The following is an 11,582-nucleotide window of genomic DNA, read 5'->3' as shown; positions in this document are numbered from 1 at the left end:
GATGTAGGGACGCGTCCATGTTGGGGTTTTGAAAAGCTGATTTTTTTTATGAAAACCAAAAAGTATGAATGTATAACATGGACGTGTGTATGAGTATGAAATGGGATGCATAAGTGCGAGTGAAGACTGCTGTGTGTGTGTGTGTGTGTGTGTGTCTGTGTGTCTGTGTGTGTGTGTGTGTCTGTGTGTGGGTGGGAATCAAAAACCAAGAATCTGTGAAAGAATGCTGAATCTTTTCCTACAAAGATGGGCTATGTTGTGAGTGACAAACTGCGTGTGTGTGTGTCTGTAGTGATCAACTGAGTGCGTGAGACTCTTGCCTGAGCTGGTATGTTTGGCTGTGGCAAACAGTTGTGTTTGTGTGTGTGTGTGTGTGTCCACCCGTGTGGGAGTGAGTGTGTGAGCGCAGGCGTTGTGTGACTTTGGTGTTTACACACCCTGAGTAGAATCAAAACAATTTCAAACATGATTAGTTTCAACCCCCAGTTATCCAGTAAACAACCAGAACTACATTAAGCCCAGATCAAACCGTTCCCAAGACCTCAATTGGATCAAGGCTTTAGGATTTCTCAGATGTAATGGTGGACCCATTTTCCAAACCAATGTTAAGATCCTAAAAATGTTGAATTAAGTGAATCCCCCCCACTGCAATTTTTTTTTTTTGGAATAATGGTTTGTTACGCTAAACATTGAATTTAATAAATTTGTGAACAATTCTCTTTGTGTTGAAATCCTACATGCAAATGTCATTAAATTGGAGTATTTGAATGACATGAGATCTGTTGTAAGTGAACTTGAGAACTACTTTTTCTTTGAAATTGAAATGCAAATGTCATTAAATTGGAATTCTCAATGACATAATAACTGTTGTATGTCTATGTATAACAGTATAAGAAAAAACATGGTGGGGGGAAGATTCAGTTCTTTTCCAACTTTTTTTTTCTCTCATTTTCGGTGTAGTTTTTAAGTGGAAATGGTTACGTTTCGGTGGCAGTTTTTGTTTGTTTTGTTTTCGTTTCTATTCTTTTCTGTTCCTTTCTCAAATCTGAAACTTAAGCCCGAATGTTAATGAGAATTGTTAAGCCTGAATGTTAAATGAGAGAGGTAGAACCTTCTTCACACGGCCAGTTTTACCAGCTCAGTATTATCTTTTCGTCTTCTCCATAGAGAATAATATGGCTTCTGTCAGAGGCCCCGTTCCGAGCACCAGTGTTTGGGATAGATAAATCTTGTCAAAGCAAAATTACCCAAACCTTTTAAATACTTTAAATTCCGAGGCCCCAGATGCCATTTTGAATTTTTGCATTTTGATTGGTATAAAAAGCAGTTTTGTATTCGTTTTCCCCCTTAATGGTCATATGTCAACATCACCTTTATGCAGCCTCTGTTAATTCCTAATGTTCCTTTTCTACCTCTCTCATTGAAATGAACTGTGTTCTTAACAAAACATGCAGAGGGTTATCTGGCTAAATAAATAAAAACAATTGACTACAACTCTTGATTGTGCCTTTTTGTCTTATTATTAAATGTATGGGATCAGCAAAGCCTCCATTGGATATGTGGACTGCACCTTTGACAACCTCTCTGTGTTTTAACTACAAATGTCTGTTAAGATTTTGGTTGTTCAGCTGGTTACTTGCTGCATATGATTAATATTTGCTAGAATTGGGCTAAATTATAGAAGACGTGGGCTGTTGCCACTGCCTCAATCATATGGGAGGTCCTGTGACCTTCAGGAAGAGACAATCCAACCCCCCCCCCCCCCCTCCGGCAAACCCAAACCAGAAATCCTTCGACGCTTCAACCAAGCTGTCTTGGTGACGTTTTTTGTCACCCAATCAGCAGACGCAAGACTATTTTGACCCGCCTCCTTGAAATTCTTTCGCAAACTCAGTTCATTTTTCACCTCCAGCATGTGAGAGCTATGGTCAAGACACGCCTTCATCTCTGAAATCATGCGCCCATGCTTGCACACAACAGAGATTGACAGGCGAAGACGCGATACATTGTTCATCTGTCTCTTTCCCATCCAATCCAAAGGCCACATTTCCCAAGAAGGCGGTTCCTCCGTTGAAAACTCATGCTGGTTGTAGGATTTCTTCGTTGGTGCTGCCGGGTGTTGTATCGTCCTTCTGTCCTGAGTCACAACGTGAGTATCAATCTTATATCACGAGGTTAGTATGAACATGGCTGTTAAATTAAAAAAACAGCCATGGTCATAAGTCAAAGTTCTGATGATATCTAAGATGGAGGTGCCTGCTTCATATCCTTCCTCTTACGATTGATGTTATTTATAAGCTAAGATAGCTAGCTGGTTAGCTAGCTAATTCATTGGTCATGGCTTGCTAACGTTACCTACCCTCGGATAGGTGATACCTAGCAGGAAGCTAGCTGGCTACATTTGGCATGCCTCGTTTATGTGTAAATGACTTTAATGGCCATCGTTTCTAGTCACGTTTGTTTGGTTAGGTAGCTGCCATTAAGAGCACCATGACTAACCTTTATGGCAGTGAAGGTTGGCCTTTTCACCGTCCACAGCCACACCGATTTACAGTGTCCAGCTTCATAGCTAATCATTATCCTGACTGAAAAGACTGTCTGAGCTATGCTCATGAACATTTCTAAGTTTCCTTGCGAGTTTTAAATGTTCTCCCTCTGACTATCCTGTTTTATTGATTCATTCAATGCATTCCTTCATTCATTATCCTGTCCAGTGCCCTTCTAGTTCACTGCGCTCTCACGGTGTCATTCATTCATTCATTCATTCTTTGTTTCCTCCTCTATCTCTCAGCATGGGCAGTGTTTTGGCTGCCAGTTCCCCAAGCCCTCCAGTGCCACCTCCAGGTGGCACCCCTGGTGGGGCAGGTCTTGTGTCTGTGCCCGCGGGCTTCACCATGCCCCCTGTGTCACCGGTTTCGCCCACTGGGGCGCCCACCGACCAGGCCGCCGACGGTGAACCACCGCTGCCCAATCCTGGAGCCTTTGAGGAATGTCACCGCAAGTGCAAAGGTGAGAACAAGGCAACAATTGGTCCTCTTGAGCATCCATTTTAAACAGTATGGTGACCAGGCAGTGGCTAGTGTAACATGTTTTTCGCCCAGTCAAATTTGTAGACCTGTGCTATTTGTTTCCACCAACTTGTGCTATCATGCCAGTTCAAATCTCCTGGTAGTCTTATTCTTTAGTTGCTGTCCAGTGAAAGTGAGCAAATCCTCCTCTTGTACACCTTATACTAGTACAGTCTTGTGTGAAAGGATCTGATGTGATATCTCATTCATTATTTGGGAGCACATGATAGTCCAGTGTCACTGGCACCAGTGCTAATGATTTTCTAGTGGGCTTGTGGAATCAATGTGCTCTGTGATGAGAATATAGTATATATTCCATTCTATAGAATATATAGAATATAGACCATTGGATCTGGTTATGTTTCAAAAAGAAAACATTGCAGGCAATTGTAAAATTTGGCAGTTTATTTACTAGTGACAGTTTAGCTCACAAGCCTATTTTGTCAGACATTCCATACATTTTCTGTAAAAACCTTAATCTGAACATTTGGTTGCTTTTTTAAAGACTGGAGTCTGTTTAAAGACTGGACTGTGTGCCATAATGGTGTGTTTGTGGTATGAGGTGTATGAAGATAAATGTTTTGTTTTTTCTCTTGTAGAGGTCTTCCCCATGCAGATGGAGGGAGTTAGGCTCACGGTTAACAAGGGACTCAGCAATTATTTTCAGGTCAGTCAAGGTCATTCACTGCATCTCAATGCCAATTCTGCTTTTGTCTGTTTTTCACTCCTCTTTTGTCTCGACACTTATTCTTAGCTCCATTTACATCATGAATGTTTTAACATGGCTCAAGGAAAAATGTTGGCTGACCGCTACCAGATAGCACTGATTTATTTGGTTTGGTTTCTTTAAGAGGACTGACTAGGACACAATGAAATAGACGGTGATGTTAATCAAGTTTGCCTGTCTGTCTGTTTGTCTCTGTCTGTCTCTCCCCTTCTGTCTCGGGTCATCAGGTGAACCACACAGTCATGCTGAGCACCATGGGAGATTCCAGTTACCGGTTCGGTGCCACTTACGTGGGCACCAAGCAGATGGGGCCTGCTGAGGTATCACGCTTTTTTTAGCTTCATGTGGTCATTTATAAGCGCAGCCGAGGTAACACGGTTCTTTTAGCTTCATGTGGTCATTTATAAGCGCAGCCGAGGTAACACGGTTCTTTTAGCTTCATGTGGTCATTTATAAGCGCAGCTGAGGTTAAAGGCTATCTGACATAAATTCATTATTGGCTGGTTATGGTGATTGACATGCTGTGGCAGTACAGCCTTGATTGATCAACCTTTGTGCTCTCTGATCAATACAAATGCATTATGGAGTTTGTCCAGGAATATTCCAACTCGTGGAACGTCTCTCGGCCAATCAGAAACAAATAAATAGTTCCATAGAACCCAATTTTTGTATAATATTACTTATTATTCATTTGGCTGATGCTTTTATCCAAAGCAGCTTACGTATGTCAATTACTACAAGGAGTGGTCTCCCCAGAGCAACTCTGGGCTAAGTGCCTTGCTCAAGAGTACAACACTGCCACCTGGGAATTGAATCCACAACTTTTTTGGCTACTGCATGCTAGCCCAGCTCCTTAGTTCTTTGTACAGTGCAGTATATCATAAGTATGGTTGTGAAGAGTGTAATCAGTGCATTTTTCTGTTTGTTCTTAGTCCTTTCCAGTAATGGTGGGTGACATGGACAACAGTGGAAGTCTAAATGCACAGGTCATCCATCAGGTCACAGACGGAATACGCTCTAAATTGGCCTTCCAGGTACAGTATGGACGAGTGTGCCTGTGTGTGTGTGTGTGTGTGTGTGTGTGTGTGTGTGTGTGTGTGTGTGTGTGTGTGTGTGTGTGTGTGTGTGTGTGTGTGTGTGTGTGTGTGTGTGTGTGTGTGTGTGTGTGTGTGTGTGTGTGTGCGTGCGCGAGATTAATACCTAAAGCCAGTTGCTGGTTTTGCTTTCATCTAACTTGTCTTGTTTGATGATGTCCAATCAGACACAGCAGCAGAAGTTTGTGAACTGGCAGGGAGACGCAGAGTTCCGTGGCAAGGACTTCACAGCTGCTGTGACGTTTGGGAACCCAGATGTGCTGGTGGGATCTGGTAAGAACTGACAATATAACAGAAAAAGAAAAAAAAACCATCTCCATTCATTTAGAAAGAATGAATGTGTTGTCGGCAGTGATGTTTATGGTTCTACTGGCTGTTTTGTCACAAGTACATGTTTTGCCGTGTAGATTTCAGACTGCTGATTTGGTGTTAAATGAGAGACAAACTCTTCAAGTGTCTTTTCGCACCTGTTCACTGTCCTTCCTTCTCTCTCTCTCTCTCTCTCTCTCTCTCTCTCTCTCTCTCTCTCTCTCTCTCTCTCTCTCTCTCTCTCTGTCCTGCATTTCTCTTTCTTTCTTTCTTTCTCTCTCTCACTCCCCCTGCCTCTGTCTCAGGTATTATTGTGACACACTACCTGCAGTCCATCACTCCCTCCCTGGCTCTGGGGGGAGAGCTGGTGTACCACCGGCGGCCTGGGGAGGAGGGCACAGTCATGTCTCTCGCTGGACGATACACAGGTGGGTTTGGGTGCATGTTTATGTTTATGTTTATGCTTCTTTAAAAGGGACAATGCACATTTATTAACATGCTCACTCAAGTAAGTCATGAAAAAAGCGCCAGATTTAAACAGTCAGGTTAGTTTTCATCTGCACTCCCTGGCAGGTTGATGTAAAAAAAAAAAAAAACCTGCAAATGGACCCTTTCAACAAGAAAAACAAAAACAATGCTTGAACGTTCTATTTTGTTGCCAATCTACTTTTAAAACGAAAGCCTTGTGGGAACAACTATGATGCTGATAATGGAGCTCTCTTGAAACGGTCAATAGCGCACAGATACTTATTATGTGGACATTGTGCTACAGCACAGAAACATATCCACAGGATAAGTATACGTTTACCTCTGTCTGTATGCCCGTTATTGATAACTCTGCAACTGATTAAATTCACCAAATCCTTCGATATGCATGAAGGTCGTTGACTCTAGTCTAAACGACCTTGATTGGTTGACCTTGTGCTTTTTACTCCCACTCCCAGGCGACAACTTTATTGCCACTTTGACACTGGGGGGCGCTGGAGCGCATGCTTCCTACTATCATAAGGCTAATGACCAGGTGAGAGCTCAATCGGTCAGTGGTGTGTGTTTGTGTGTGTGTGTGTCCCAGAGGACGGAGCAAATTAGGAAATCCTACCAGCTTGTTTGTTTTAACCTTTGTTACCTTTTTGGATGTTCCTGCGTGCGTTGTTCAAATGCTGCATGCTGTGTTGCTGTCTAAAAAGCACAGATTCATGAACTTCTCATTGCCGAAGACCTCTGTATAAATAACGGTAGTGAAAGTTAACATGAGGTTAACCATGCTGCTTTTTTCCCCTCTGTTGTAGCTCCAACTAGGCGTAGAGTTTGAGGCCAGCACCCGAATGCAAGACACCAGTGTGACTTTCGGCTATCAGCTGGACATGTCGAAAGCAAACCTGCTCTTCAAGGGTAAGCCTGAGGCCTTTGCCAGTTTTGCTTGCAGTATATGAACACTACATTACAGTGACTTACAGTATATGAACAATACATTAGTTTAAAAAAAAGTCTACGTTAAAGCTGCAGTTGGCAAGTCTGACAGATTGAGGGGAAATTTTGAATGTTTACAACTCTCATGCCCATCCCCCACTTCCACCGAGCACTCTCTCATCGAGTTTGTGCTCGTCAGTGCACAACAGACTGTGATTGACAGTCAGACCTCACACTGCTCTGATTGGACCAGAAGAACCGGGTGCTGTGAATTTTTGCAAAACAAATAACAGGCTCTAGGTGGAGGTAGAAGTGCGGGGTTTTTTTTTCTAAAACCAGCTGATTTATGTTGTTCTGTCGGAGCGTAGTGTCGGTTTCAGTGAATATGATCAAAAAAATCTTGCCAACTGCAGCTTTAAGTATTGTAGTAATTATAACAATATCAAATGAAATGTTCTCCTTGTCTCCCCGCACAGGCTCGGTGGACAGTAATTGGGTCGTAGGGGCTACGCTGGAGAAGAAGCTGCTGCCACTGCCACTGTCTCTGGCCCTCGGCGCCTTCCTCAACCACCGCAAGAACAAGTTCCAGTGCGGCTTCGGCATCACCATCGGCTAGAGCCGAACGCCCTTCCCACCTCAAGGACTCTCGGGCACACAGATGCCCATCTGACTGACTGACAAACAAACAAACAAAAGCAACAGAAAAACAGAAAAAAGTAGACGGGACTGACTCCACCACAACAACATTTAGACTGGTAGCAAACCTCTCTCTATCTCTATCTATCTATCCCTGACAATGCTCATTGTCCCCACCCCCCATGATCATCTCCAAACTACTGTGCAGCGCTCTGTTATTGCCACATCTTTTTTCCCCCTCTCTACCTCTTCAAGGAACCCGGAAGACGTGACGGAGCCTCCATCTCTCGTTCTCGTTCTCTTCCCAGGCACATGTTGCCTGCACTTTGTGTCAAGCACCTGACTTTTGTCTCCAGTTGTCCCTTGTCTTGTGTAGATGAGCACAGCTGTGATCAGAGGGTCAAGTTGAGCAGAAACAGGGATTGGGTCAGTGTCAGTTTTGAGGCTAGAGATTTCACAGGGTGGAGCTCATTATGTAGGCAACACCTGGAAGTCTCGGAGAGATACCCTTACGTACGAATACACACTGGATGCTATCCGGTTACATAATTTTTAATATAACCATTGTTATGTTATGTTGTCTAGTTCATCATTTTTTTTTTTGTTTTCTGTTTTTTTTTTTGTATTGTTGAATCTGTAATGAGCATCAGGGCTCGGTAATGTTCTACTGGTAGTTTGTTGGGTCAGGCTGTGATAATGTACGTTTTTTTTTCCAACTTATTATTTTTACCTATGTTTTTTTTTTTCATCATGGCAAATATATATGACATTATACATAAATATGTATAAATATAAATATATATTACCTGTACATATCTGCTGGGGAACAAAGATAAATGCAGTTTCTTATCAAGTTTTGGAGTTGGTGTGTGTGTGCGTGTGTGCACTTGTACATCCTTTTCTTGAATGATGTTGAACAGCAATGCAGCTTCCTTCTCCTGCCAATTCCTTGGCCAAGTGCCCAGCAGCACTAAATAAACCATGCTTGCCACATTTCCTGTGGAAACCAAACCTGCCATAAACGATATGGTTTTCATGGCAATGGCCTTTTATACAGACGAGGAACGTTTGTTGTTACATTAGTTTGCTGAGGAACACATCACTCACCTCAGGCAGAGGCCATTTAATGAGGAATGATTCCAAAGACTGAAAGAAGCCCCTTGGCACAGGTCACAGGGGTACATCCACCAGCCACTGATAGAGTTTTGGTCAAATTCACCAGTATTAAATTATTACTCTGTATCTGATCTTCCAGCCACTTTAATATTTTACCAGCATGTGGCTGGTCCTAATTTTCATTCCTTGGCACAGAGTCCGACATTCAATCAAGATGAGATCAAGCCATTTGTACTAGTTCGGTCTACCTAACAAATATAGCATGGCAGAACTAGACAAAATCAAAGCAGCAAGATTATTCTTTTAACGCAATGTTCCAATTGCTCCAATTACTTGCAATTGTTCCAATTACTCATGCTTCTCAGAGAGTACGGCTGAACTCCTAGACATCAGAGCAGCAAGATTTTTCTCTCAAAGCATGCTCCAGTTGCTCCAATGATTTCCAAATGTTCCAATTACTATTCGTGCGTGCATCCCAGAGAACTCCTAGACGAAAATCGAAGCAATCAAAAACATCAATCATCTTTGGATGCAGGCCCCCCCCAGAGAGACGCGAACCCTCTGATGAAGGACTCGGTGCTCTTGTGGATGTTCAGGGCCGTCTGGGCCAGCTGGCCGTGTAAGGTGTGTACCACGGGGATGGTGTTGAGCTGGATCTCCAGCAGGTTCTGGTCGATCTTGCGGCGCACCTCCTGCGTGTAAGCCTCGGCGTGGCTCTCGATGGCCACCACGCGGCGGCTCATCTCGTCCTCCAGCTGGATTGCCAGACGCTCGGCCTCCTCCGAGATCTGCTCCCACATGCTCTCGCTTGTGTCGCGGGCCTCGCTCAGCAGGGACACCCCGAAGCGCACGGCTGTGTCCACACTCTCCGTAAGCTCATTCCTTAGTGGAGGTAAGAATGCAGGTGACAGCTATAAGGTACAGACTACAGATCTGGCCTTGCTAAAGGTTATTACTAAAGCAAAAGCAAAAAACTTAAAATAAAACAAACAATTGTATCATTGTTACAATTTGAGTGTAAAGAGTGTCAAAACTGAGGTGATGAAAACCTCATGTGTTACTGCATAGCTAGAAAGAATGAATTATGAATTAGCGATATCATGTGCGATTGAGTAGTAATAGTAAAGTTATGTAGTAATAGTAAAAATGCCTTTCATTGCTTTATAGCAAGATAGCCAGGGATGTAGTGGACGCTAAACACAGTTTATCCATCTCTTATTAGAGGTTATCCACCTCTCAAAACAGTATTATTCACCAATTGAAACTTTTAACATTAAAAAAGCACACTGTATTATCCACATTCACAATATATACACTCATCAACACTCTAGGAATCATTTAATACCATTGGTATTGTTATAAACATTGGACAATAACCTCCACCATCATCAAACATGCTCTGAATGCCTTTTGAAAAATCCGATACCACATGGCACAGTCTGTCTTACCGTGATCACAGAATTCATAGTTTACCCACCTCTTATTTTACCACTACACCTCTGAAGATGGCAGAGTAGGTCACAATACATGCAACATTGGATTACACAATCAACTCTGTGTAAACATTGTAGAATTTCAGTCGCTGTTAACTTATCTTTCTGGTGTTTGTAAACACTTCTTGTGGTACTGTCTCTCCTACTCAGGTCATATGCTCAAACACATGTATTTGATTTGTGTGTGTGTGTGTGTATGGGGGGGGGGGGTGGTATGTATGTATGTGTGTGGTGTGTGTGTGTGGTGTGTGTGTGTGTGTGGGGGGTGGTATGTATGTATGCGTGTGGTGTGTGTGTGTGTGTGTGGGGGGGGGGTGGTATGTATGTGTGTGGTGTGTGTGTATGCGTGTGGTCTGTGTGTGTGGGGGGGGGGGGTGGTATGTATGTATGTATGTGTGTGGTGTGTATGTGTGTGGTGTGTGGTGTGTGTGTGTGTGTGTGGGGGGGGGGGGGGGTTGTGGAGGTGATGGGTAGGTCTCACCTGACCTCACTGCCCATGGCGTGTTGGAAGGCTCGTTGCACCTCCACCCCAATCTCCATCAGGGAGTCCCAGGGGTCAGCCTCCTCCAGTCCCCAGGCTTCTGTGGGGTCTCTCTCCAGGGCCTCAGGCTCCACAAAGCCATGGCTTACCGCTGTGTTGAATGGATGGATGGATACACACACACACACACACACTGACTCAGAGGGCCAGGGTGGCAATGCTTTTTGTTGTTGTTGTCTCTAAGATGAAAGATAAAATAATGGGAGAAAGGGGACGCGAGGACATCGGAGTATCGGAGGTGTGCTTTCTTTTACTGCAGTCACAGTGGAATTGAAGTGTGTTTATCTAATCTATAATCATATGGTCATGGTGGCACAGTCCATGTGCCAGCAATATGCCACAGTCAAAGTTTATGCCACACAAAATTTGGTGTCAGTTCATTTTCAATATTCCGCAACTGTCAATACACTAATAATACATTATGAACCGTAATTGCCAGCCATTTATCAACTTGTATTTAACTATACCTAATGTGTCTATATAAATTATATACAGTATTTACTGATTAGTAATTGATATAAGTAATGTAAACATAAGTATAAGTAATGTGTATATATATACAGTATTTACTTGTATAAATATATATATATATATATAGTATTTACTTGTATAATGGTTACATAATTACCTTCACGGATGCATTACATTACAATACATTGACAAAGTGGTGCAGGATGATAGACAAGGTGTCCACTCTACTTACCACTGGCCAGTACCAGCATGACCGCTGACAACACCTTCATCACAGCTTTTCAATCCTTTGGGGAGATAAGAAAGTGTGGCATGTTCAGAGCATCTTTCCTTCTGGGTCCCCAAATGGCGAAATCAATGCTCGGTAGAAAGGCTCAGCTCCGTGAATGAATGTTAACCGGTTTGAGTGAGCGTGCGGTTGCAATCGCAAGATTTCTTGAGGCGTTGTGTAACACATACAGTGATTCTGCACGACGGCACAGCGAGGAAAGTCCACTGGCATAAACAGAGATAGCACTTCGTTTGGGGCCTTCCTTCTGTAATGCACTCAACACAGCCACAGGCAGTGGTGTGTGTGTGTGTATGGATGTGTATGTGTCTATGTGGGAACTTATAAGGACAGGATTAGTGATGACAAAAGGGGAAACAGACCTTAGCAAGAAGACCCTTGCCGTAGCAGACTCAACACCTTGGCCTTATCCTACTGGCTGTCCTGCT

At 43.3% G+C, this 11,582-nt stretch overlaps 1 protein-coding gene across 1 annotated transcript; it reads left to right on the top strand.

The window, feature by feature from the left end:
- The first annotated feature begins 2,051 nt into the window (after nt 1-2,051).
- tomm40l (translocase of outer mitochondrial membrane 40 homolog, like) lies at nt 2,052-8,097 on the top strand. Its single transcript, XM_076301287.1, has 10 exons — nt 2,052-2,149; nt 2,792-3,009; nt 3,668-3,735; nt 4,023-4,115; nt 4,728-4,829; nt 5,057-5,162; nt 5,504-5,626; nt 6,143-6,219; nt 6,488-6,590; nt 7,085-8,097. The coding sequence occupies exons 2-10, from the start codon at nt 2,793-2,795 to the stop codon at nt 7,222-7,224; spliced, it is 1,029 nt and encodes a 342-aa protein (XP_076157402.1). The 5' UTR covers nt 2,052-2,149; nt 2,792; the 3' UTR covers nt 7,225-8,097.
- Nucleotides 8,098-11,582: the final 3,485 nt, after the last annotated feature.

The sequence above is a fragment of the Alosa pseudoharengus genome, unplaced genomic scaffold, assembly GCF_046254945.1.
Source record: "Alosa pseudoharengus isolate Yale_2024_CS ecotype anadromous, Long Island Sound unplaced genomic scaffold, YU_APseudo_1.1 YU_APseudo_1.1_scf_23, whole genome shotgun sequence".
In the NCBI taxonomy this organism is placed as follows: Eukaryota; Metazoa; Chordata; class Actinopteri; order Clupeiformes; family Clupeidae; genus Alosa; species Alosa pseudoharengus.
This window is presented reverse-complemented; position numbering and strand designations above follow the sequence as displayed.

Excerpts from the sequence above, each read along its gene's own strand:
- tomm40l (XM_076301287.1), top strand. The coding sequence starts at position 2,793 with ATGGGCAGTGTTTTGGCTGCCAGTTCCCCAAGCCCTCCAGTGCCACCT. Across the intron at positions 4,116-4,727 it reads AGCAGATGGGGCCTGCTGAG|TCCTTTCCAGTAATGGTGGG; the intron begins GTATCACGCTTT and ends GTTTGTTCTTAG. Across the intron at positions 5,163-5,503 it reads AGATGTGCTGGTGGGATCTG|GTATTATTGTGACACACTAC; the intron begins GTAAGAACTGAC and ends CCTCTGTCTCAG.